Source organism: Oreochromis niloticus, linkage group LG16 (assembly GCF_001858045.2).
Source record: "Oreochromis niloticus isolate F11D_XX linkage group LG16, O_niloticus_UMD_NMBU, whole genome shotgun sequence".
Lineage (NCBI taxonomy): Eukaryota > Metazoa > Chordata > Actinopteri > Cichliformes > Cichlidae > Oreochromis > Oreochromis niloticus.
The window spans coordinates 10,700,960-10,724,951 of record NC_031987.2 but is presented as its reverse complement, the minus strand read 5'-3'; the positions used below and the strand labels follow the sequence as shown (position 1 = coordinate 10,724,951).

Below are 23,992 nucleotides of genomic sequence, written 5' to 3'. Positions count from 1 at the left end.
CAAAATCCAGACTCTCAAACACGAGGGATGAACTCAAAACCACAGCTTTATTTGCTGGCAAGGCAAAAAAAAGGCATACAATGCAACACAAAACTAAACTGGGAAAAGATTAACCAAAACGCAAGGAGACACAGGGAACCACAGGGTTTAAATAGACTGGGGAATAACGAGGGGAATGAGACACAGAAGGGGAGCACAGCTGGGAGAAATCAGACATCACGACTCCCAGGGGAAGTAAGACTTAATACACTGACATAAGACAAGCACCTTCACAATAAAACAGGAAATACACAGAGATGCAGACTGGGAAGAGAGAGAGAGAGAATACATGAAGGAATACACGAAGGCACCAGAACTAACACCACAATATAAGCACAGACACATAGAGGGCGACTATACGAGGGAAACCTATAAAATACTCAGGGAACTCTACAGAATACAAGAAACCTAAACAAGCACACTATGGAATAAAACTAAGATAAGAAAGAGAACCCTAAACATCAGATAACAATACTAAGACACAAAGACACAAAGAACTCAAAACGCTGGGTCGAGAGACCCAGGATCCTGACAGTTTCCAACCTTTTTGGTACAAAGATAAATCAGAGGTCAAACCAGATCATTAAGGACCTATTAATTATAAATATTTTTTAATATAGAATTCAATTATTTTAATCATTTTGAAAAATTAAAAACCTTCCCTGAAAAGATGGTACTTCCTTTTTTGACATATGCATTTAACAACTAAAAACACACATTTTCAGATGTGTGGTAAAAAAATAAGTTTAGCATAACATGAATGTGAGTGGAAGGAGAAACTCTATTTAAACAAGAGGAGACCTTTGGCAGAACCAGGCTCAATCTTGTGTCATAACTGCTCAGAGAGCGCAAAGTGGGAATAATTTAGCATCTAAAAACATCTGGGTGCTGTCCAGCTGTTCACTCTGGAGACTTGGTGAAAGTTGTCTGGCTCTTGGTCTGGGAGGTTCCTGTGGCCTACTCATAGGTCCAGCAGCCACTTGTCATTAGTATTGTGTGACAAAGGATTCTCCCAGATGTTCCCAGTTTGAGAGTACATTGGTTGATTTCTCTATACAAAAAGAAAGGAGGAAATTTTCAGAGGAGATTCAGAAAGAAATCCTGCTCACAACCTTGTTTTAAATAATATGATTAAATAATGTAGTAGTAGCAGCAGCCTATTACAGCAGAGACAGTGTTAAATCGATGAAAACGGTTTTTTTTGTTTTGTTTTGTTTTTTTCAGAGAAGGGTTCCATGGTCAATTCTACATTTTTTTTTTTCTTAGATCAGTAGAGGTTGAATTCCCAAAAGTGAGTTTTGTTGTTGAGTCAAAAGCAATAATTAACAGAGGATGTAGAGCGAGAGCAGACATTGTTCAGGATGCAGATGCAGCAGCTCTGTGCTCTGTACACTCACATGTTGTTGGATTAAGAAGGTAGATCATGGATAATGTTTCTAATATAAGAAGTTTCATTCTGTCAGGATTTAATGAGACAGTTAATTTCAGAGTGCCCCTCTTCTCACTCACTTTACTGTATTATTGTGTGATTTTGTTTTTCAATATCTCTCTTATACTGCTCATTGTCCTTGATGCAAACCTGCATGAACCTATGTACATTTTACTCTGTATATTTTGCATTAATGCAATTTATGGGTCCACAGGTTTCTACCCCAAATTCCTTTCAGATTTACTGTCGTCTTCTCACAGAATCTCATATGAAGGGTGTCTTTTACAAGCTTTTATCATGTACTCATTTGCCTGTAGTGATTTGTCCATTTTAGCCGTCATGGCCTTTGACAGGTATCTGGCTATATGTCGACCTCTGCACTACCACTCTTTCATGACTAAGAGGAGGCTCTCTCAGCTGGTGTGTTTCTCTTGGCTAACACCTTTCTGTATTTTCTCCATTAATATCCTGATAACAACAAGACTAAAGTTATGTGGTTTAAACATTCAGAGAGTCTTATGTCTAAATTGGTTAATTGTTAAACTTGCTTGTCCTGCAGACAAAACCTTTCCAAACAATATCAGTTCATATGTAATACTTGTCGTTTATCTGTCTCATTGGCTTTTTATAATTTGGACTTACATGCATCTTATTAAAACATGTGTGAGGTCCAGAGATGACAGGTTAAAGTTTATGCAGACCTGTGTGCCCCACCTGACCTCTCTGATCATATTTCTCATTGTAATGGCTTTTGATCCTGCGTACGTGGAATTTGGCTCCAGAGATTTGTCTCAAACCCTCCAAAATCTTTTTTCCATTGAATTTCTTATCATCCCTCCAGTTATGAACCCTCTCATTTATGGATTCAAAATCACCAAAATACGAAACAGGATTTTGGGTTTAGTTTGTTTTAAAAGACAACGAATCTCGTCAAGGTTCACATTGTTATTCAGAAATAAATCAGAGGAACTCTGGAAAATGTGTATTACTGTCTTAGACCTGATAAATATCACAAGATAAAGTAACAGTGGAACATCTTACAGTTTGTTTATTTCTACATGTATCAGTGAACATATGGAACAGAGACTTATTAAATTTCTATTAACTTCCAGTTCACTTGATCCAGTTTCGTTTTTATAAAGGCTTAGGTTTAGTTTGATTGTTTGTTCCTTTGTTAATTTTTTTGTTATAATAATAATGTGTTTTGGTGTCTGTGAAGGGGAAAATGTGAAAAAATAGATGCATGATTACAAATGTTGACAACACAATCTCAGTAAACTATACGATTTCTCACAAATTTGACCAAAGTGTTGAAAATTTGTAGACATTTTATGTATATTTTCATATTTAAGGGAAGCTAAAATGTATTTTCACATCTAGTTTCAGTGACATGGATATATGTACACTTCCCAAATACTTTCTGAAGTTAAGGTTTCCTCTGTGTTGAAACACAGTTCAGTAAAGCTGAACTGAAGGTCAAAATACAAAACATAAAAGATAAATAGTAAAAAGGATTTAAAAACTAAATAAAATTAGACAAGCAGTAAAGAGGATAAAAAAAACAACACTAGACAACAATTGGAGTCAATTTTTAAAGAGAGGAAGCGAGTTTAAACAGATGGCTTTTGAGTTTTGACTTGAACACCGGAAGAGAGCGAGAATTCCTGATATCAGGAGGGAGCGGAGCGGCTGTATAGAGGAAAGAAGTAGAAAGTACAATATCAGTTTTACATTTCAAAAAATAATTTAGAGCTAGAGAGAATAAAAACTGACTGCTTTATAAATTTGGAGTTTAAGCATTTGAACACATCTTTAAAACTTTCTTCTCTCCAAAGAGGGTGCTGTTAAAGAAAAATATAGACCAGCAAGTGATAAATACACAGAAACTATGTTTTTTTTTGCCTTGACACCACAGACTGCCTAGCACAGAAGTCTAGACTCGTACATAAGGAGCCTCTGTAACGCCCCACTCTCTCTCAGGCATCTTTTTATATTACTTTTTTTTTTTAAACAAACAACTGTATACAATAATTTGTAGTGGTCATTAGAGGAGCTAAAAATGGACAGTTTATATACAAAATTCAATAAAAATATATGATATGTCCATAAATCTGCACAGTTTTCATCTGTTATTTTTCAACATATTATATTGTACATTTATTTTTGGGTTAGATGAGTTTCACTTTGAGTATCAAACTTAAGAGCGATTTATTTATTTATTTATTCATTCATTTATTTATTTTAATATTTAGGAATCCCATAGCATAAAAAAGCTGTAATCAGTTACATAAGCCTTTTCTAACATGTTCTGTCCTCTGCTCATTAGTGGTGTGCAATACTGCATATTTTGGTATCGATCTGATACCAAGTAAATACGGGCCAGTATCGCTGATACCGATACTGATACCGATAATTTTCAATAAATAAGGTGGATGCGTCATTGAATTGCTGAATCTCAATTAATTTTCATGATCTCAGGTGTTTTTTGTGATGTTTCCATTTTATAATTAAATTAAAAAAAATGCTTATAGAAAATGAATATTATTATTATTTTAGAAATTATAATACAAAAATTACAATTAAAATTCTCAACAACAAAAACAACAACTGGTGAAAATATAAATAATATGTAAACAACTTTTAAAAAAAGTGTCCCCCAAAGCATCTAAGTCACATCACGTGACAGCACAACATCTGAACACCAGGGGGGGAGGGAGAGCAAAGTGTGCCTGCTCTGCGCTAACACAGGAGCTGCGAGTCCAGCGCCCTGGCTGTATCGCCTTTGCGAAAGCACAACATTGCAAACAAGAGCAGAACTTAAAGTAAAGAATCGATCTCACCAGGCTAGTATCGATCCAATACCGATGCCAACTTTGTATCATAACAATCAATTTTTGAATCGATCCGCTCACCACTACTGCTCATTTTTCCCACCTCTCTCAGGCCAGTCTTCATTTTCTAGCACTCTTCACTTCTGTCCTTCTCTGTCATATCTTCTTGCTCATTATCTGCTACAAAGACCCTCTACAAGAAAGGGCAATGTGGGATCTACACATGATCATTCCATGCTAAAAGCAGTGCCAACATACAGAGAGTGAGCCAAAAATGAAAAGCAGTGGACCAGTGACTGGGTCACAAGTGGTCAAGGCTCACTGATGCACATTTAGAGCAAAGGCCCATGTGGTGTGATACTACCGATGAAGTACTGTAGCTTAAACTGGTGAAGTTCTAATAACATAATAATGATATATATTAATTCAACAATAATTCCCCTTTTGCCCTGTGGGCGGTTTTTATCATTCAAGCTTGGATCCTCTGCCAGAGGCCTTTGAGCTTGAGAGTCCTGCAAATTATCTTTGCTGTTCCTAGGTCTGTACTCTTTTGCACAGAGATTTGGAGTGTTGTTCCTGGGATGTGCTGGAGCCACTTACCCAATTGGAGTGCTAGGTGCAGTGATTCCCAAGCTAGCTGAGTGGCTCCAGCAGATCCCAGGAATAGACTGCCCTAACTGTTTTTTTCCAGGCTAAATTCCCAGGTGTTTATTTTGTTGTTGAATCAAAGGCAATAATTAACAGGAGGTGGAGGGGAAGACCAGACATTGTTCAGGATGTAGATGCAACAGCTCTATGCTCTGTACGCTCACACTAAGCTGGTATCCGTTGTTACACTACGAAGGTAGATGTGCTCTCTGATCATGGATAATCAGTCTAATGTAAGAAGTTTCATTCTGTCAGGATTTAATGAGACAGTTAATTTCAGAGTACCTCTCTTCTCATTTACTTTACTGTGTTACTGTGTGATTTTGTTCATCAATATCTCTCTTGTGCTGCTCATTGTCTTGGATGCAAACCTGCATGAACCTATGTACATTTTACTGAGTAGCTTTTGCATTAATGCAGTTTATGGGACCACAGGTTTCTACCCAAAATTCCTTTCAGATTTACTGTCGTCTTCTCAGACAATCTCATATGAAGGGTGCCTTTTACAAGCTTTTATCATGTACTCATTTGGCTGCTGTGATTTGTCCATTTTAGCTGTTATGGCCTTTGACAGGTATCTGGCTATATGTCGACCTCTGCACTACCACTCTTTCATGACTAAGAGGAGGCTCTCACAGCTGGTGTGTTTCTCTTGGCTAACACCTTTATGCACTTTCTCCATCAATATCGTGCTAACATCAAAACTCAGGTTATGTGGAATAAACATTCAAAGAGTCTTATGTCTAAACTGGTTAATTGTTAAACTTGCTTGTCCTGAAGCTGATACTTTTTCAAACAACATCAGCGCATATGTAATATTTATCTTCTATGTGTCTCATGGCTTTTTCATAATGTGGACTTACATGCATCTTATAAAAACATGTGTGAGGTCCAGAGATGACAGGTTAAAGTTTATGCAGACCTGTGTGCCACATCTGATCTCTTTGATCACATTTCTGTCTGTAATTGTTTTTCAGTATGTGTACCTGCGACTTGACTCCACAGATTTATCTCAAAGTCTTCAAAACTTCATTGCCATTGAATTTCTCATCATTCCTCCCGTTATGAATCCTCTTGTATATGGATTTAAGCTCGCCAAAATACGAAACAGGATTTTTACTTTAGTTCATTATAAAACAAAATGACTCCAGTCAAAGTACAGAGTTTCTTATTTCAAAAGAAGAATGCCATTTAAAAATATATTATTGTATATATTTTGTTGTACCTCACTGATAAGAGCAGGCCTTACACGCTCAAGTAACAATGCAGCATCTTAGCGTCTTTGGTTTCTTTGGTAACTGTGTTCCATATATCCACACATACAAAGGTTTTTTGTTTTGTTTTTTTACCATTTTTTAATTTTAACAATTCATTTTTAAATAATTGCAATAACTTTGATGTGGATATGTACACTTCTCTGTGTTTCTCTGTGTAATACGGTTATTGTAGTATTATAACACAGGAATTTCTACAGACAAACATTTTAAGGTTCAACAAAAAACAGCAGATTTTCAAACCTTTTATCTTTTCAGATTTTTAAAGCAAGCAAAAGACATAATTATTACTTTCCTTTATAACTTCTGTATTAACATATATGCATATAACATAAAATTGGCATTGAAAATTTTCTCTGTGCATTTAAAACTTCACGACATTGTTACGGAATATAAATTCACTTTTAACATTATAAGAGACTCCGAGCCACATCTTGACCGATTCATTTATGTGCTTCCTATCAGTGGCGGTCCTAGCCTGTTTGGCGCCCTGGGCGAACACGCCCTCTGGCGCGCCCCCCACCACCACCACCACACACACACACACACACACACACACACACACATAAAACATATTGAGGATTACACATTAACATAAAACTGTTGTCGGAACCATACTGAATTTCGCCAGAGAAACACACACACACACACACACATATGAAGAGAGAGAGAGTATGCATTGTATGCAAACGGCTACCAAACAGCCATCATAATTTGTCATACAATGAGAACAGGACAAATCAACAATTGACAATGACTAATTAATATTAAAATCTGTAACATAATGTATTGTTTGGAGTTTAGTCTGTTACTGTTACTATTTTTACCATTTCTTCTTGGAGCAACTGTAACCCACATTATTTCCTTAGGGATTAATAAAGTATTCTGATTCTGATTGTTTCAGGATGACCTGCCATTATCCAATGACACATCTGCTTACCTGTATCTTTTGCTCATTTCTCCTTCTCTTCTTTTCTATTGTTTATAAACTGAGCACCTGATGGCTTTGAACTTTTCTTGTCCATCTTCCACTGGTTTTAATTTTCCACTCCAGTACAAATCCCCCAACCCGAGGATCACCACGACATAACCTAATAGACCTACACCTTAGTTCACAGATTCACTTTGTCTAAGGTGTATTTCTGGGATTTCACACAACCCAGGATTCAAATCATGAATACATAATGGGCTTGGATTTACAACATTATGAATGAAATGTGCTCTATTTGGAAGCAGCAGGGCTCTCCTCCCCTTTCGACAGATTGTGAGACTTTAAATCATCAAACTGTAAATTATAAATTTTAAATTGTCATTGATCCCTTTACCCCTAGTCCTAAAGTGTATATTTATTTTCTTACTCTTCTTATATTTATTGTTTGTTTTCTTGCTCTGCTGTAACTGGAGCCTGGTCGTCTCTCTATATACTGGACTGTATGTAGCGGAGATGACAATAAAGTTTACTTTGACTTCAGCAGCGAGCAGGCGCACCGAGGGCTCGCGCTCACTTTTCGTGTATAGAATTTCGAAAAAACATCGGTGCAAATTATAAGTCTGTATCATTATGTCTGGTGATTTCGTGTTTGTTGGTTTGTTTTTATTTTGTTTTATTTTGCGAGTTGGTTATTAGATGCTGCTCCAGCCAGCCAGAGAATCGTCCGCCGCCCCACCCTCTCCTCCCTGTGCCGCAAGCAGCAGGCGCACCTCGCAAACGGAGGGCGCCCTTACTCCCAGCAAATAGGCGATAGAAAACCGTTCGGTGCCTACGACTTTCCCAATATGCGCTGGCTGATGTCGGGGCAGCATGAGTACGAGCAATTTTTTGTTTTGTTTTGGGGTTTTTTTTGCCGATGCCCGTGATGCCGCCCCCCACCACGATGCCGCCCGTGTCGCCCGTATCAAAAACCGCTACTGCTCCCTATCGTCACAAACATGAAACCATAAAATGTAAGTAGGATAGGGATTGATTTGAAAAGCTAAAATCTCAAAAAAGGCGACTTGTATGAATGACTACTGTATGCTGTGTGAGCTTTTTATGTACTTCTGTAACTTTGCTCACACTGATATCAAAAAGCTATCTTAGATAAATATACCTGACATCTAGAGCTAAAGATAGAACAATATTTTCTATGAATTTGGAATTCACACAGTGGGTGGCTGCTGCTTTAAAAGCTGCTTTCCTTTTTTTCAGATAGGGTGCTGTTGCAGAAGGATATAGGCCTATAGCACGAAATCCTATAGCCAAGTAGCCAGTATAGTATACAGGAACATCTGCACTGAGTATGGCCTGAAGGTGCAAAGGTTAAACATGAAGCCAGCAGGCAGAACAGTGGTAAAATGGTAAATGGCCTGTATTTATATAGCGCCTTCTAGTCCCTAAGGACCCCAAAGCGCTTTACATATCCAGTCATTCACCCATTCACACACACATTCTACGTTGTAGCCACAGCCACCCTGGGGCGCACTGACAGAGGCGAGGCTGCCGGACACTGGCGCCACCGGGCCCTCTGACCACCACCAGTAGGCAACGGGTGAAGTGTCTTGCCCAAGGACACAACGACCAAGACTGTCCAAGCCGGGGCTCGAACCGGCAACCTTCCGATTACAAGGCGAACTCCCAACTCTTGAGCCACGATCACCCCTACCAGTGTGTGGTAGGGGTGGGAGAGGTCACGTATGTGTTTGTTTGCTGTGGTCAGGCATCATCCCAGATGTGGGGAAGTGGAGTCCCAACAGTATTCTCTGCTGTCCCCACCACTATATTCAGGAACTGCCAGTGTAAAGCAAAGCGGGCTCTTGACCAATCAGAGATGCATGTGGTCAAAATCATCTCTATACTACTTCAAAAGAGAGTAGTAGGGATGGGAAAGGTGACCTTTCCTTAATTGGGGCAAAAGACTCTCATTTACAAGAGCTCCACTGTGCAGTGAACAGGACAGGTCTATCTGTACGCCCAGGAGCTTTGTGCTGCTCGCCATCTTCACTGTGGTGTTATTGATAAGAAGTGTTATGTGATTGTGCTGGCTCATGCTCATCTCCTTTTTTTTATTCAATATTTAGTGTTAAGGTGTTATTACAGTTCTGCAGTTGGTTCACCTGCTCACTTATTCATTGATGTCCTGGATGAGACTCACTACTGCTGTGTCATCAGTGTTTTTGTTTTTTTTATTTTATATTCTTTACTTTTGTGTGAATCCTCATGCTCCGTCTGCCTGTCACTTTGCTGCTGGAACACGTCAATTTCCCTAATGAGGGACAATAAATGATTATTCTATTCTATTCTATTCTATCAGCATTCTTCACAATTTTGTTAGTGGGCCTCCTCAGGACCAGGACACCTTAACCACTGTACACTAGTGGTGCAACGGATCAAAAATCTCACGGTTAGGATCGGATCACGGTTTTAAGTCACGGATCGGATCAATTTTCGGATCAGCAAAAAAAGAAAAAAAGACAAAATTTTAACATTTACTTATTAACTTATTTAAGTATTTTTTGCCTATTAAAAACATTCAACTCAAGACTCATTCCACGCAATTATATAAAAACAAATTAAGTATAGGGCAGTCCGGGGCTTTGTATCTACCAATGAGCGGTCACGGTCACGTAGCTTTCCGTTGACCTGGAGGTCCACCCATTTGTAGCTAGGGCAACAGAAGATGCCTGGGACAGTTCAGCCATAACTTTAAACTTCCTGCTCATACATGCCTGGGTACGATCTTGTGACTGAAGTGGACGCGCAACGGGATATCATAGCGTGGCTCAAGCACGTTCATCATAGTTTAAACCCCTTGTTTTGCACAAGGGAATACGGCCTCCCATCTGCAGCTAAACACCCCAGTAGCTTTTGTAATAGCTTTAGCCCGGTTGGATTGGGGAGCAAAGGGCTGCTTAAATGCCGCAAAGTCCTCTGCTCCTCCACTTGGACCGCTAGCGCTGGCCATAACTTGACAGACTGACCACGCGCACCATACACATACTTTTTTTCCTTCTTTTTCGAATCTTCGGATCACGTGCGTCCCGAACCGTGGAGTGGGATCGGTTCGGATTACGGATCAACCGTGATCCGTTGCACCACTACTGTACACTGCAAAAATCTAATTTATAAAACACTGCAGGCCAGACATCTAGAGTTAACAGAATATAATTTTTACAAATGACAAAATAATTCATAGTTGGAAAAAATATAACTTAACAAGTTAACAATTCACGAATTCTTAAAGTGTCCCAATATCAAAAACACTCAATTATTGAAACTGAATGCAAATTTTTTATACCTAAAGAAACGAGTTGTTAGAGGACCGCCAATCTGAGTTTGAATTCCCAGCTGTCATGCTGTCATCATCAAAGCGTTTATTAATAGACGATGCTGAATGAGAGCGGAGTGAGAATACACAGCACAGTGTAGCTGCTCACTCTGCATTTTGAACACTCGACAGGTATAATCTGAACATTTGAAATTGTGAGTATTGCTCTTTGATTATGGATAATGTTTCTGTTGTGAGAATTTTCACTCTCTCTGGATTTAATGAGACAATGAATATCAGACTTACCATCTTCTCACTCACGTTAATGTATTACTGTATGATCATATTAATCAATATGTCTCTCGTTGTGATCATTGTCTTGGATGAAAACCTGCATGAACCTATGTACATTTTACTGAGCAGTTTCTGCATTAATGCACTTTATGGGACCACAGGTTTCTACCCAAAATTCCTGTTAGATCTGCTTTCGTCTTCTCAAGAAATCTCATATGAAGGGTGCCTTTTACAAGCTTTGATCATGTACTCATTTGCTTGCTGTGATTTGTCCATTTTAGCTGTCATGGCCTTTGACAGGTATTTGGCTATATGTCGACCTCTGCACTACCACTCTTTCATGACTAAGAGGAGGCTCTCGCAGCTAATGTGTTTCTCCTGGCTAACTCCTTTATGCATTATCTCCATCAGTATTCTGCTAACATCAAGACTGACCTTATGCAGATCAAAAGTTGAGAAGGTCTTTTGTGTGAACTGGGTAATTGTTAAACTTGCGTGCTCTGACACAGACACCCTTTTAAATAGTGTTGTTTCATATGCAACAATTATCATTTATATGTCACATGGGTTTTTCATAATGTGGACATACATGCATCTTATTAAAACATCTGTAAGGTCCAAAGAGGACAGGGCGAAGTTTATGCAGACCTGTGTGCCCCATCTGACTTCTTTGATCACATTTTTGATTGTAATAGTTTTTGATTTGATGTACATGCGATTTGGCTCTGCAGATTTACCCCAAAGCCTCCAAAACTTCATCGCTATTGAATTTCTCGTCATCCCTCCAGTTATGAATCCCCTCATTTATGGATTTAAACTCACCAAAATACGAAATAAAATTCTGAGTTTTGTTTACCGTAAACAAAAATAACCACTTTAATAAAGTTTAATCACTCAATGTTTTTCTCATTATTTCTTTGTCCATAGACAGTGAGAAAACAGGGTGCAACTTCATGTTTCAGTATTTTGTCAGGGATACATCCCTGAGCCCCATCATTTATCCAGGAAAATAATGGGGATTTGTTTCAGCTCATTTTTAACTTTTATTCATTTTTATTGAAATTATTTGTTGTTATATGAAGTACAAGTTGTTTTTCTGCAGCTTTATGTAAAGCAAATTGAAAATAGACACACAAACACACATGTGGAATGTAGGAGAATTAAAAAACAACTGTCTTTAACTGACGTTTTTTTTGTGTCATAGCATAAATAGAAAGGAAAAGGGTTTGAGGAACTATTTTACTATTTTATTTTAAAATGTTCTTGGAAAAACATTTTTTCCATCAATAGGATTTTTGTCAGGCATGTGTCAAAGATCAAGTTTCCTTATTAGAAGCACGAACCCCCACACGATACCAAACAACTTCATAAACACCTGAACGAGTTTCTAATATTATAATGTTATTATGACAACACCTCTGATTGTGTAAATAACAAAAAGATAATAATAAAAATAATAATGAAAAGATAATAGTCTAGATGGCATAAAAAACCTGTGTGAATCTTATTTACAAGATGTATGTATGTATATTATACTTCTCTAGTGTTTTTTTATTTTACCAGCTATTTTTTATTTTACCAGCTATTTCCGTACAGAGGACATATATTCAAACTACCAGTGATTCAAAGCCGAAATAAAGCACAAAAACTGTTGTGATGTGAGTATAATTTTGCATCTAGTTACTCAGTTGTTGTTAACATTTAGCAGATAAAAGTGTACAGCTGACATTATTTCCATTGTGGTATTAAAAAAATCAAATACATACACTTTGGGTTACTGAGTTTCAAGTACAGAACACAAAAGCAGTAGAAGCCAAGACCATATTGAGCCTGTACACTAAACATAGTCATATAATAGATCTCAGGTCTCTGGAATCAGGTCCTCCAGGGATCTAATTTATTGGACCAATAAGCTGCCCAGGAGAGCCCCAGCTGCAGCCCAGCCAGCTGACCTGGCATTCATCCCTGTGCCCACCCTGGATGAGGCCACAAAGGCTCCTGCTGCTGCTCCGAGAGCTGCGCCTCCAGCTCTGAGCCATGATGAAGTCAAGCCTGCTTCATGTCTGCTCGCTGGGTTTGCAGACTCTTTCTGTAGGAAGAAATAAAGGACTGTACTAGGCCATCTTTCAGTTATTTAATACACTGTGTGTTGTATTCCAGTACAGTATGTTAGCATACTTTATTTTTGCACAAATAAGTAAGTTGTAGCATTGGAGTAAACACACTTAAATGGATTTGGGCAGTAGTTTGGGAAAATGGAAAAATGGAAAAACAGCTAATCTAAAAAATCCTGATGAGAGTGCATCTGAGAAAAATTCTGGATCTGTATAATATTCCTGAAACTTTAAATAACTTTTTCAAGTAAGTGATGTGAATTTAGTGAAATAGTGAAATTAGTGGAGTCAGATACCTCAACCCAGCGTGTAATATTTACATAATTTACTTCTGGTTGATTGCCATTAAATTAGGGAGACACAGTGAATTAATCCTTATCGTGATTCCAAAGAATTGTCATACATGTTCCACTCTGATGCTTCAAATGATGCACAAATAAATAAATCAAACTGATGTGTTATGGATATAAATGAGGCTGAGATTTTCTATTGCACCGCATACATGAAAAACTAAGAATCTATTTTAGACAAGCTGTAAAGACCTTTGAGTTCACATAGAAGAAACTTTTTCAGCACTTAGTCTTATCTAGAGCGTTTTGTGTGTTCATCATGGTCGGACTGGCCTCTCAACTCCATTTTTACTCACCTTGTGCTGGACATTGGCACCGCCGTCCGGCACGTCCAGGCTCTTCTGCTCTGCTTCTGGAACTTAATGAGTGACATTTCAACATCGGTCTTACAGAGTATACTCATCATCCTGTAACCACACTCAGGATCACTTTCTCATACTCACGGTGGTTGATGACATGTCGATGATGATTTGAAGGTATTGTGAATGCCCATTTTGGTCTTCTGCTAAATTCCTCCAGAGACTTTAGGTCTGTCACAGTTTTGCCATGATCACCTTTATTAAAGTGCACAGTGTTCATCTTATTTGTCCCGACAGTTTCCGTCTCTTTGAAGTGCCTCTGCATCCTACTGATCATCACTTTCAATATTTTCTTTGCATCTTCATTTTCTTTTTTCAGCTGTTCAGTCATCTCTTTGAGCTCCATCACTTCTTGCCTGTGATCCATCAGCATTTGCTCCATGTCTTTTTCTTTCTTTACACACATTTTCTTTAAGCCTGCAATTTCTTGCTCTTGCTCCTTCATCTTTTCCTCAGGCTGCTCTTTGTCCCCTCCACTCCTTTGCTTTGTAGACTTTATGAAATGTCTTTTCACTACACTCAGCTCTTTTATCACCCTGTCTTTTTCCATTATGTCCTTCTTGAGTTGAGTGTTTTCAGTGTTTAGAATGCTTATCTTTTCTTCATAATGTGTCTTTAACCACTTCTTCTCATCTTCTGTTGTCACCTTCAAAGCCTGAACCTGTCCATCTTTCTCTTTAGCGATCTTGATCATATCTTCTACTGTTCTTTCTCCCTCCTCAACTGTTTTTCTCAGGACATTATTCTCTGCTTTAACCTTCTTAAGTTGCCTCGCAGTCTTTTTGGAGCTCTTTTCCAGCTTTTTGTTGCTTTCCTGGAGATTCATGAAACTCTGTACCAAATATCTGGCATCATTCTCCACCACTGTCTCCTCAATCTTCTCCAATAGTGCTCTAACCTGGATGTCTCTGACCCTGTTTAAGTTATCAAAAACATGATATCTGTTTCCACATTTGTCCACAAGCTGCTGCAGAGCTGGCCATCTTTCAATGTGCTCCTCAATGGGAGTGACTCCCAGTTTGTCTCCCCATGTGAACAACACAATACTTCGCATCCACACCCAGAGACCAAGCAAGCTTAAGTGTTCCTCCACTCTAATTCTGTCAGTTTCAGTGAAGGACTCATCGGCACGTATAACCACCAGGACAGCATGAGGAGTAGGAGCCCACGGGGATGCACCGCTAGTAATTAGATCCTGTACTTCCCATGGAGTGTCCTTGGAACAGTATCGTCCATGCCATCCTGGAGTGTCCACAACAGTTATTCGCGGTTTGCCAGCACCACCCTCCCTCTCAGTGACCTGTGATGTTGACTGTCCCACAGCAAAGACTTCACCACCAAGAAGAGTGTTTCCAGCTGAGCTCTTCCCAGCCTGCTTCGGTCCCACCAGCAGAATTCGAAGTGCTGAAATTTGAGGAAATTCTCCTGTATTGCAGAAATGCAAGATTTAGGTAATGATGTTAGCTTTGCAAATTTATATTTATAATTTAATACAATCATCCCGGACATCCTCATCACCAAACTGGTCACTCTTGGCCTCCCTCCTCTCACATGTGCCTGGATAAAAGACTTTCTCACAAACCGGCCCCAGACTGTAAGACTCGGCCCTCATCTCTCCTCCACTCGCACACTGAGCACCGGCTCCCCACAGGGCTGTGTGCTGAGCCCCCTCCTGTATTCTCTCTACACCCACAACTGCAGTTCAACCCACAACAACAATCTCATCATCAAGTTTGCTGATGACACCACGGTAGTCGGACTCATCTCAAAGGGAGACGAGGCAACCTACAGAGAGGAAGTCCTGAAGCTGGCAGCATGGTGTTCAGAAAACAACCTGGCACTAAGAAAACCAAAGAGCTCATTGTTGACTTCAGGAGACACAGCACTGACTTAGCCCCCCTTTACATCAACGGGGAGTGTGTGGAGAGGGTCCACACCTTCCGGTTCCTTGGTGTCCTCATCTCTGCTGACATCTCCTGGACAGACAACATCTCAGCATTCGTCAAGAAGGCCCAACAGCGGTTGCACTTCCTGAAAGTCCTCAGGAAGTACAAGCTGAACTCCAACCTGCTGCTGACCTTCTACCACTCATCCATTGAGAGCCTGCTAACCTACTGCATCACAGTATGGTACGGCAGCTGCACCAAGGCGGCTAGAGTGAGGCTTCAGAGTGTGGTCAAGACAGCACAAAAGATCATCGGCTGCCCTCTCCCCTCCCTGATGGACATTTATTCCTCCCGCTGCCTCAGCAGAGCAGCAAACATCATCAAGGACAGCTCCCACCCTGGTTTCAACATGTTCAGCCTGCTTCCCTCAGGGAAGTGCTACAGGTGCATCAGCACAAAAACCCACAGACTCAAAAACAGTTTCTTCCCCAAAGCCATAACCACCCTGAACTCACACATGCACCGATAACACAGCCAAGGAGGCTCCTTGGGCCAAGGAGAAATTAGTCCAGGTAATTTATCATATTACAAACATTAATATTGTAATATTATAAAAATGACTGTACCTGGTCTAATTTTCTGAGCTTCACAAGTAATAACATCACAGTTTGTGGTGGGTGGATGATTAGTCTGTTGAATGCAAGTGTTGATATGTGTAAATAAATATCACTGAATCTCTGAGTGCTAATGATTGTATTTTTTTCCCTTTCCACTAATTACATTATGCCTCTCAGGTGGTGAAGATGGCAGTTATGGGCCTGGGATGGGGGTATAATTTTAATCATTTTTATTTCTTTTTCTTTTTTCTACTTTTTTTCACATTTTGTTTTGGTCCCTTTAAACTGTCCTGTAGGTGGGGGAAAGGTCAAATATTATTATGTCTTGGAAAAAAATATGATAGGTGCATAAAGTGATGCTTACCAAGTAGAAATCTGAGGGTTCTTTTGACCATTTGCACATTCATTCGCCTTAAAGTCGCCCTCTCCACCACTTTTTTCCTTTGGCTCTCTGTTATCCTGGTCAGTTCGTCATTTCTAGTCACATAACCAACTCCTCCTGCTTTTATGTTTTCTTCAACCACTGCATCAATCTTCTCCAAAAGTTCTTTAACCTGAGTGGGATCATCTTCTCCCCAAGTGCTTGTATCTAAAAGGTGGTATCTATACATGCATTTGTCCAAAAGGGTTTTCAGAAACTCGTATTTTGCAATGTAACTCTCCACAGACATCCCTCTCAGCCGCTCATATCTCGTGAATATCACTATTGTGTTCCTCCACAGGGTGTCATTTAACTGCTCCAGAGGTCCCTCTACTGTCCATTCCCGACCTCTGTGCGAGCTGATCGGTATAACCATGAGGAAAACATGAGGTCCCGGTGGACACATGGCCACGCAGGCTGCTGTGTTCATATTTACCAGGCCGGGGTCTTGGACAGAATAGTGAATCCATCTTTCAGGGGTACTGACCACAACCACTTTAAGTCCATTGTCAAGAATAGTTTGTCTCTTAACACACATCTTCACGTCTCTGCTGGTGTCAAACATCTGACGGCCGAGGATAGTGTTTCCTGTCAAACTCTTCTCCAGCCAGTCGTGTCCCAAGAGCACAATCCTGAGCTCCTGGAGAATGTGTTTGTTCTCTGCCAGCAGAGAGGACAACATGTCACTGAATTACCACAACTCTGGCATGCAAGCAGCTGATGTGAGACGATGCCCTCCCAGTGGTTTCACAACTTCCCTCTGAGCTACGCAAAATGCTGAAATTCTCTTAACTGCAATGGAATATTTACAGAATAAAAAATAGAACTAATTGGATTTAATATACTAAAATCAATCAGCCTCGCAAATGTTGTATAGACACATTTAAGACTTATATAAAAGTATAAGTCGGGAACATACCTTTATGGTGTCTGTGAGCCATTAAAACTTTGTCATCCATCTTTTAAAATATCACTTTAAAGATGATTCACTACAGTTAAAAACCCTGTTTTCCCAAAAACAAAGTGAAGTGGAAAAACATCGTCCAGTCCCAGTGTCAGCCTGAGCTTTAATGTTTGACTCAGCTCTCTGTCTGATGAAAGGTCAAAGTCCAGCCTGTACCACTCTGCTACTGGAAGATATCATCTAATTAGCTCACACAGGTAACATTTCTGTAAGAGTATAATTACATCAAGGAGCCAAGGAAGCCAAGGCCTAAGTTCAGTGAGTGTATTTGAGGATCGTTTCTGTGTTCTTACACAGTAGTAAGTTAAACATGCTGTCAGTCCTCCAAAAAAGGTCCAAACTACTGAGGGAAGAACTCTTTTTAAGAAGTCTGTGTATGCACAGAGGTCTGTATATGTACTTTATATGTACTTTATATGTACATGTCTGCAGAATCCCAAGGTCCTGTATACATAATATATTGCATACAAAAGCCAATATGTGAGCAATTCCAGTAATCTAATGTTTACCGAAGCATATTCTAGCATTTGATTGATTACTGTGAGATAATCATTGCTGTAATTTAGCAAAATCAATACATTAAATAGAGTGTTTAATTGAAACTTGGTAAAGGGCAGTATTGTAGTGTCTCCTTGTATGTTTTCGGGTCAATTCATTTTCAAATCTGAAATCTAAAACTGTTAAAATCCATTAAACACCCTTGCTTCCTGAGTAAACACCAGATAAACCTTGTTTTATTACCTTTGCTTTACTGATGATTGAGTGGATCAGCTCTTCTGACCCAGCCCGCCCTGATATTCACGACAATGCTGTTAGGACCAGGGTGAATCATTTTGGCACTCTAGTTAAGATTTTGTTCTAAACTAAGAAACGTGAATTTTGTCTTGACGCAGAGTGTCAGTGTTCTCCAACAGTTTAACTGTCGTCTACTTACATCTTCTGCTATTCACTGCTTTCCATTTATGTTTGCTGTATATTGCACTGAGTAGATTAGACAAGAGTACTTCACTTTTTCCCTCTCCCTCATCTTCTGAGACCTTACGCCTTAGCCAATCCTCTCTCTCGCTCTCTCTTTCTCTCTCTCTCTCTGTCTGGCCTACCTTGTCATTAGAAGACCACTAAGGCAAAAAGTAAGTGGATGTTAAAAGTTAGCTTACACAAGCTGCCAAGCAACCACATCAGGAGCAGCTTGAAACTTTATGCAGCATTGTTTGATAAAAGTCAAAGCCAAAATTTTCATTTTAACTAGTTCGTCTTACTGAGATGTTTCATTGGTATGTGATGTGTCTGAGGCTGAGAGACCACAGGGCCATGAAAAACATGATTATTAGGCTGCAACAATATTTTTAACATAAGCTACTAAACAACAGTTAGCTATTGTAGTTCATGAGATTAGTGTCCAGAAAATGCATAGTTTTGCCAGTGGACCCTCACTTTTGGTTTTACTCTTAAGCTCCATTCTGTTTTTCAGTAAACCTGAAAAACACACATATAAATGCAAGTATAAGTGTTATCATAGTTTTTTTTTTTTTTTTTATTGTTTGTTTCAAATATTCAATTTAAAGTGCATAACAAATTGATTAGACCACACCCAATGTAAGGTTTAACTGATTAGATTTTTGTTATAAGTGTACAATGTAACAAGGCTACAGAAGTACCCAAAGATTTGAATGAACTAATATTCGAACCACAGAAAACACAATAATTATGACTCTAAACAACATTATCAGCTAAAATTACTTTGATTTGAACAGCATTGTACTTCCTACCACTCTACTGTAAACAGCAACACAAATTTACATCGTAATGAATGTGACAATTAGAGTCAGACACAATTACACCTTAAACTCAAATAATAAGACAGACAGGATTAAAGATGAAAAATAAATGAAGGCTCATCTATCAGTCCACTGGCCTATCTAGTTCAGGGTTGCAAGGGACTGGATTCCATGCTGTATAATTTAAAATGGATCAATAGTTAATAATAGCATAATACATTTTTTTAAATGTGCAAAGAATTTTGGATGCACTTTTTAAAAATTCTGTGAAAAAATGTATTTAAGTGACAAGAGATGATCTTTTAGCATGATAATGATCTATAAGAGCATGTCAGTGCTTACTATTGCTCTGGGATGAGCCATAGGCTTTGCTGACTGAAACATGGAGCAAATATTAACCACAGACACTGTTTTATTTATTTATCTATTACCATTTATCTACAAAGTGCATAAATTTAAAAAAAAAAAAGAAGTAAAAAGTAGAAAACAAAAACTAAAACTAAAAATACAAAACTCAATGTCACATTTCCTGAGAAAACAGAACATGGAACATTATCAATTGATCTTTGTCAAAAACAGTAAAACATAGTAAGACTTGTCCTTATAAGTCATCTATAACAGAGTAGCTCACATGGTGCATTCTTTACTGCATTTTACTTTCTTTCTTTCTTGTTTTTAAGTAAACTAAGTTTGATGTAAGTTAGGTTCTTTTAAGATTTAAGTAAAGTCATGATTCTGTTTCGTATTTTGGTGAGTTTGAATCCATACATGAGAGGGTTCATAAAAGGTGGGATGATGAGAATTTCAACTGTAATGAAGTTTTTGAGACTTTCAGAAAAACCGGTGTACTCAAATTGCACATATATCGACTGAAAACCCATCACAACTATAAATGTGATCAAAGAGGTCAGGTGGGGCAGGCAGGTCTGCATAAACTTTTCTCTGTCCTCTCTGGACCTCGCACATGTTTTAATGAGATGTGTGTAAGTCCACATTATAAAAAAACCATGAGACACATAAATGATAACTGTTGCATATGCTGTGATGTTGTTTGTAAAGGTTTCAGCTTCAGGACAAGCAAGTTTAACAATTAACCAGTTTACACATAAGACTCTCCGAATGTTTATACCACATAACTTCAGTCTTGATGTTAGCAGGACATTGATGGCAAAAATACATAAAGGTGTTAGCCAGGAGAAACATACCAGCTGTGAGAGCCTCCTGTTAGTCATAAAAGAGTGGTAGTGCAGAGGTCGACATATAGCCAGATACCTGTCAAAGGCCATGACAGCTAAAATGGACAAATCACAGCAGACAAATGAATATATGACAAAAGCTTGTAAAAGGCACCCTTCATATGAGATTCTCTGAGAAGACGACAGTAAATCTGAAAGGAATTTTGGGTAGAAACCTGTGGTCCCATAAATTGCGTTAATGCAAAAGCTACTTAGTAAAATGTACATAGGTTCATGCAGGTTTTCATCCAAGAAAATAAGCAGCACAAGAGAGATATTGATAAATAAAATCATGCAGTAATACAGTAAAGTGAATGTGAAGAGGGGTACTCTGAAATTCATTGTCTCATTAAATCCTGACAGAATGAAACTTCTTACATTAGACACATTATCCATGATCAGAGAACACATCTACCTTCTTAGTGTAACAACATGTGAGTGTACAGAGCACAGAGCTGCTGTATCTACACCCCTAACAATATCTGCTCTTCCTCTACGCCTCCTGTTAATTATTGCCTTTGGCTCAACAACAAAAAACACACAGCTGGGAATTCAATGTCCGTTGGTTGGGGTGGGGGTGGGGGTGGGGGGGGGGGGACTAGTGAAAGTTTTCCTTCTCTTTGCTGTTTATATTTTCCCATGTAATTGGATTCGCTTTAAGAAGTTTCACAACAACATCGGAACTGATTGACAGCTTCAGATAAAACCTACCAATATTTACAAAATTATAAACATGAAAGTTTCATTTTCTATGTTTCCATGCTAATAAAAATAAAAATTTATTTATTCAAACTCAAAACTGAAATTATTAAAGAAATACTTTTGCCAGAAGCCAAAAATGTCCACAAATGACGAAAAACTTGAGACGGTCGTGAACCTTTCAAGGAGTGGCCAGTTGACCAAAATTACCCCAAGGGCGCAGCGAAGACCGCAAAAGACCCAAGAACAACATCCAAGGAACTGCAGGCCTCACTTGCTTCAGTTAATGTCAGTAAGAAAGAGTTTGGGCAAAAATGTGTTCCAAGATGAAAACCACTGTTGAGCAAAAGGAAAATGAAGGCTTGTCTCAGTTTTGCCAGAAAACATCTTGATGATCCCCAAGACTTTTAGAAAAATAACTTTGTGGACTGATGGGGCAGAAGCTGAACTTTTTGGAGGGTGCATGTCCGATTACATCCAGAAAAAGACCATCATACCAACAGTAAAATATGGTGGTGGTAGTGTGATGGTCTGGGGCTGTTTTGCTGCCTCAGGACCTAAATGAAGGTAAACTGAACAATGAATTCTGCTGTCTACCAAAGCAAGACAATAATCCAAAACACACCAGCAAGTTTACCTCCGAATGGCTTAAGATAAACAAAATGTTGAAATTGGAATGTCCCACTTGAAGTCCTGACCTGAATCTGACTGAGATGCTTGACACATCAACAAATGAGTTGATCTGAGAGGACCTACAAAGTTATTTGAGGGTTTATCTTTAAAAGTGACAGGTTAAATAATAAAAACAGTCGTATTTGTAATATTGAGGTGGGTAGTTGATTAGTGTATTGCATGCAAATGTAGAAATGTGTAGTGCAGAGTGCTAATGATTGAAAATTATTTCCTTTACACTAATTTCATTATGATTCTCTTGTCAGCTGGTGACTTGGGGTGTTCTAATTTAAATCCTTCTCATTTTTTCATTTTTTCCTACATTTGGAATGATTTTCACATTTTGTTTTGGTCCATCCTGTGGGTGGAGGAAAATTCAATTATAATGTCTGGGTTAAAAAAATGGTAGGTACATTCAATGATTCTTACCCAGTAGAAATCTGAGGGTTCTTTTGACCATTTGCACATTCATTTGCCTTAAAGTCGCCCTCTCCACAACATTTTTTTCCCCCTTTGCGTCTATGTTATCATGATCAGTTTATCATTTCTAGTCATAACCAACTCCTGCTGCTTTTGTTTTCATTAATCTTCCCCAAAGGTTGTTCGACCTGAGTGTGATCGTCTTCTCCCCAAATGTTTGTATCTAAAAGGTGGTATCTATACATGCATTTGTCCTAAAGGGTTTTCAGAAACTCATATTTTGCAATGTAACTCTCCACAGACATCCCTCTCAGCCACTCAAATCTTGTGAATATTACTACAGTATTGTGTTCCTCCACAGGGTGTCATTTAACTGCTCCAGAGATCCCTCTACTTCCATTCCCAACCTCTGTCCGAGCTGATCGGTATAACCATGAGGTCCTGGTGGGCACATGGCCACGCAGGCTGCTGTGTTCATATTTACTGGCCTGGAGTCTTGAACAGAATAGTGAATCCATCTTTCAGGGGTGCTGACCACAACCACTTTACCAAGTCTGTTATCAAGACTAGTTTGTTACATCTTCACATCTCTGCTGGTGTCAACCATCTTTCAGTCAAGGATGGTGTTCAGTCATTTCCCAAGAGGACAATCCTAAGCTCCTGGAGACTGTTTGTTCTCTACCAGCACAGAGTACAACATGTCATTCATGTTAACACACATCTTCACGTCGCTGCTGGTGTCAAACATATTTTTTATCAGATTTGTAAAATTGCAAAAACAATTTATTAGTCTTGCCCTCTCAGAGATGTCTTTGAAATGTTTTAAAACAAGACAACTTTTAACAAAAGCAAAAATGACACTTTCAGCTTTGCTTCCTCAGAAACCCATTTTTATTAATTATTCAGATGCAGAGTTAATGCCACAGCTGTTGTATTGCCAGTCTGTAAGAGTCCCTGAGTCAGAATTAACTCGATTCAGTGACTGTGCAATATCGCACATCATGCAAAAAAGTAACTGACTACAGTAAGAAACAATGATTAATTACAAATTGTGAAAAATGCTTTGTAAGCATCCACTGTGAGTACAGCGTTCCATCTGTGGTTTAATTAGAAGTGAGGCATCACTGATGTCATTTACAGCTCCAGAGTGTTTAGTGTGACCTTTGCAGATAATTTTGTAAACTGCACCCAGGACAGCTGGGTTTGAATCTTCATCTGCTGTAGCAATTTCTTCACAGTTTAGTAAGCTAAACTTGTGGTGCATCTATACCTTTTCTAAAGCTGAGCATCTCACAGTCATCATTTACATTATGTACATATTTATACAGACTCGATATCCCGTCACACCTTGGACATCCGATTGTTAATGTGTCATTCAAAAGGTCTAAAGAGCAGCTAAATACATCTCTACAATATCTAAAGGTGAGCATGACATTCATCATTTGTGTTATATACATATGTTCAGTTTACACAATCCTAACATTATGTCACACTTGTGTGACTTAATACTGCATGTCAAATGAAAATTGTGGATGTGTTATGATGAATTACGGTGGATGGATGCCTGTGTGAAAGTTCTTATGGAGAAGTGATGGAAGGAGGAAATGGTTAAATCAGATCCCTGTGTGGACTCTAGTGGACCCCTCCCGTCATCTATGGTGTCAAAACTGAGTTCCTTTCACCTGAAGTGCTGCATGCACAGAGAAACTCACACAAAT

At 38.9% G+C, this 23,992-nt stretch overlaps 5 protein-coding genes across 5 annotated transcripts; 3 read left to right on the top strand and 2 right to left on the bottom strand.

Annotated features, from left to right (window-relative positions):
- The first annotated feature begins 1,462 nt into the window (after positions 1-1,462).
- LOC100702533 (olfactory receptor 142-like) lies at positions 1,463-2,699 on the top strand. The gene is made up of 2 exons (XM_003445395.2): positions 1,463-2,371; positions 2,688-2,699. The coding sequence occupies exons 1-2, from the start codon at positions 1,463-1,465 to the stop codon at positions 2,697-2,699; spliced, it is 921 nt and encodes a 306-aa protein (XP_003445443.2).
- A 2,463-nt stretch (positions 2,700-5,162) lies between these two features.
- Positions 5,163-6,092, top strand: LOC100702801 (olfactory receptor 6N1-like). Its single transcript, XM_013271399.1, has one exon. It carries the CDS (start codon positions 5,163-5,165, stop codon positions 6,090-6,092), a length of 930 nt encoding a protein of 309 aa, XP_013126853.1.
- A 4,469-nt stretch (positions 6,093-10,561) lies between these two features.
- LOC100703067 (olfactory receptor 6N1-like) lies at positions 10,562-11,703 on the top strand. Its single transcript, XM_003445397.3, has one exon. The coding sequence runs from the start codon at positions 10,701-10,703 to the stop codon at positions 11,628-11,630; it is 930 nt and encodes a 309-aa protein (XP_003445445.1). The 5' UTR covers positions 10,562-10,700; the 3' UTR covers positions 11,631-11,703.
- Positions 11,704-12,327: 624 nt separating this feature from the next.
- Positions 12,328-17,613, bottom strand: LOC102082496 (GTPase IMAP family member 8). Its single transcript, XM_005451989.4, has 5 exons — positions 17,426-17,613; positions 16,450-17,166; positions 13,667-15,007; positions 13,520-13,581; positions 12,328-12,848 (listed from the first exon to the last, which is right to left on the bottom strand). The coding sequence occupies exons 1-5, from the start codon at positions 17,463-17,465 to the stop codon at positions 12,657-12,659; spliced, it is 2,352 nt and encodes a 783-aa protein (XP_005452046.2). The 5' UTR covers positions 17,466-17,613; the 3' UTR covers positions 12,328-12,656.
- Positions 17,614-19,015: 1,402 nt separating this feature from the next.
- LOC100701638 (olfactory receptor 142) lies at positions 19,016-20,969 on the bottom strand. The gene has a single exon (XM_005451992.4). The coding sequence runs from the start codon at positions 20,892-20,894 to the stop codon at positions 19,959-19,961; it is 936 nt and encodes a 311-aa protein (XP_005452049.3). The 5' UTR covers positions 20,895-20,969; the 3' UTR covers positions 19,016-19,958.
- Between the last annotated feature and the right edge of the window lie 3,023 nt (positions 20,970-23,992).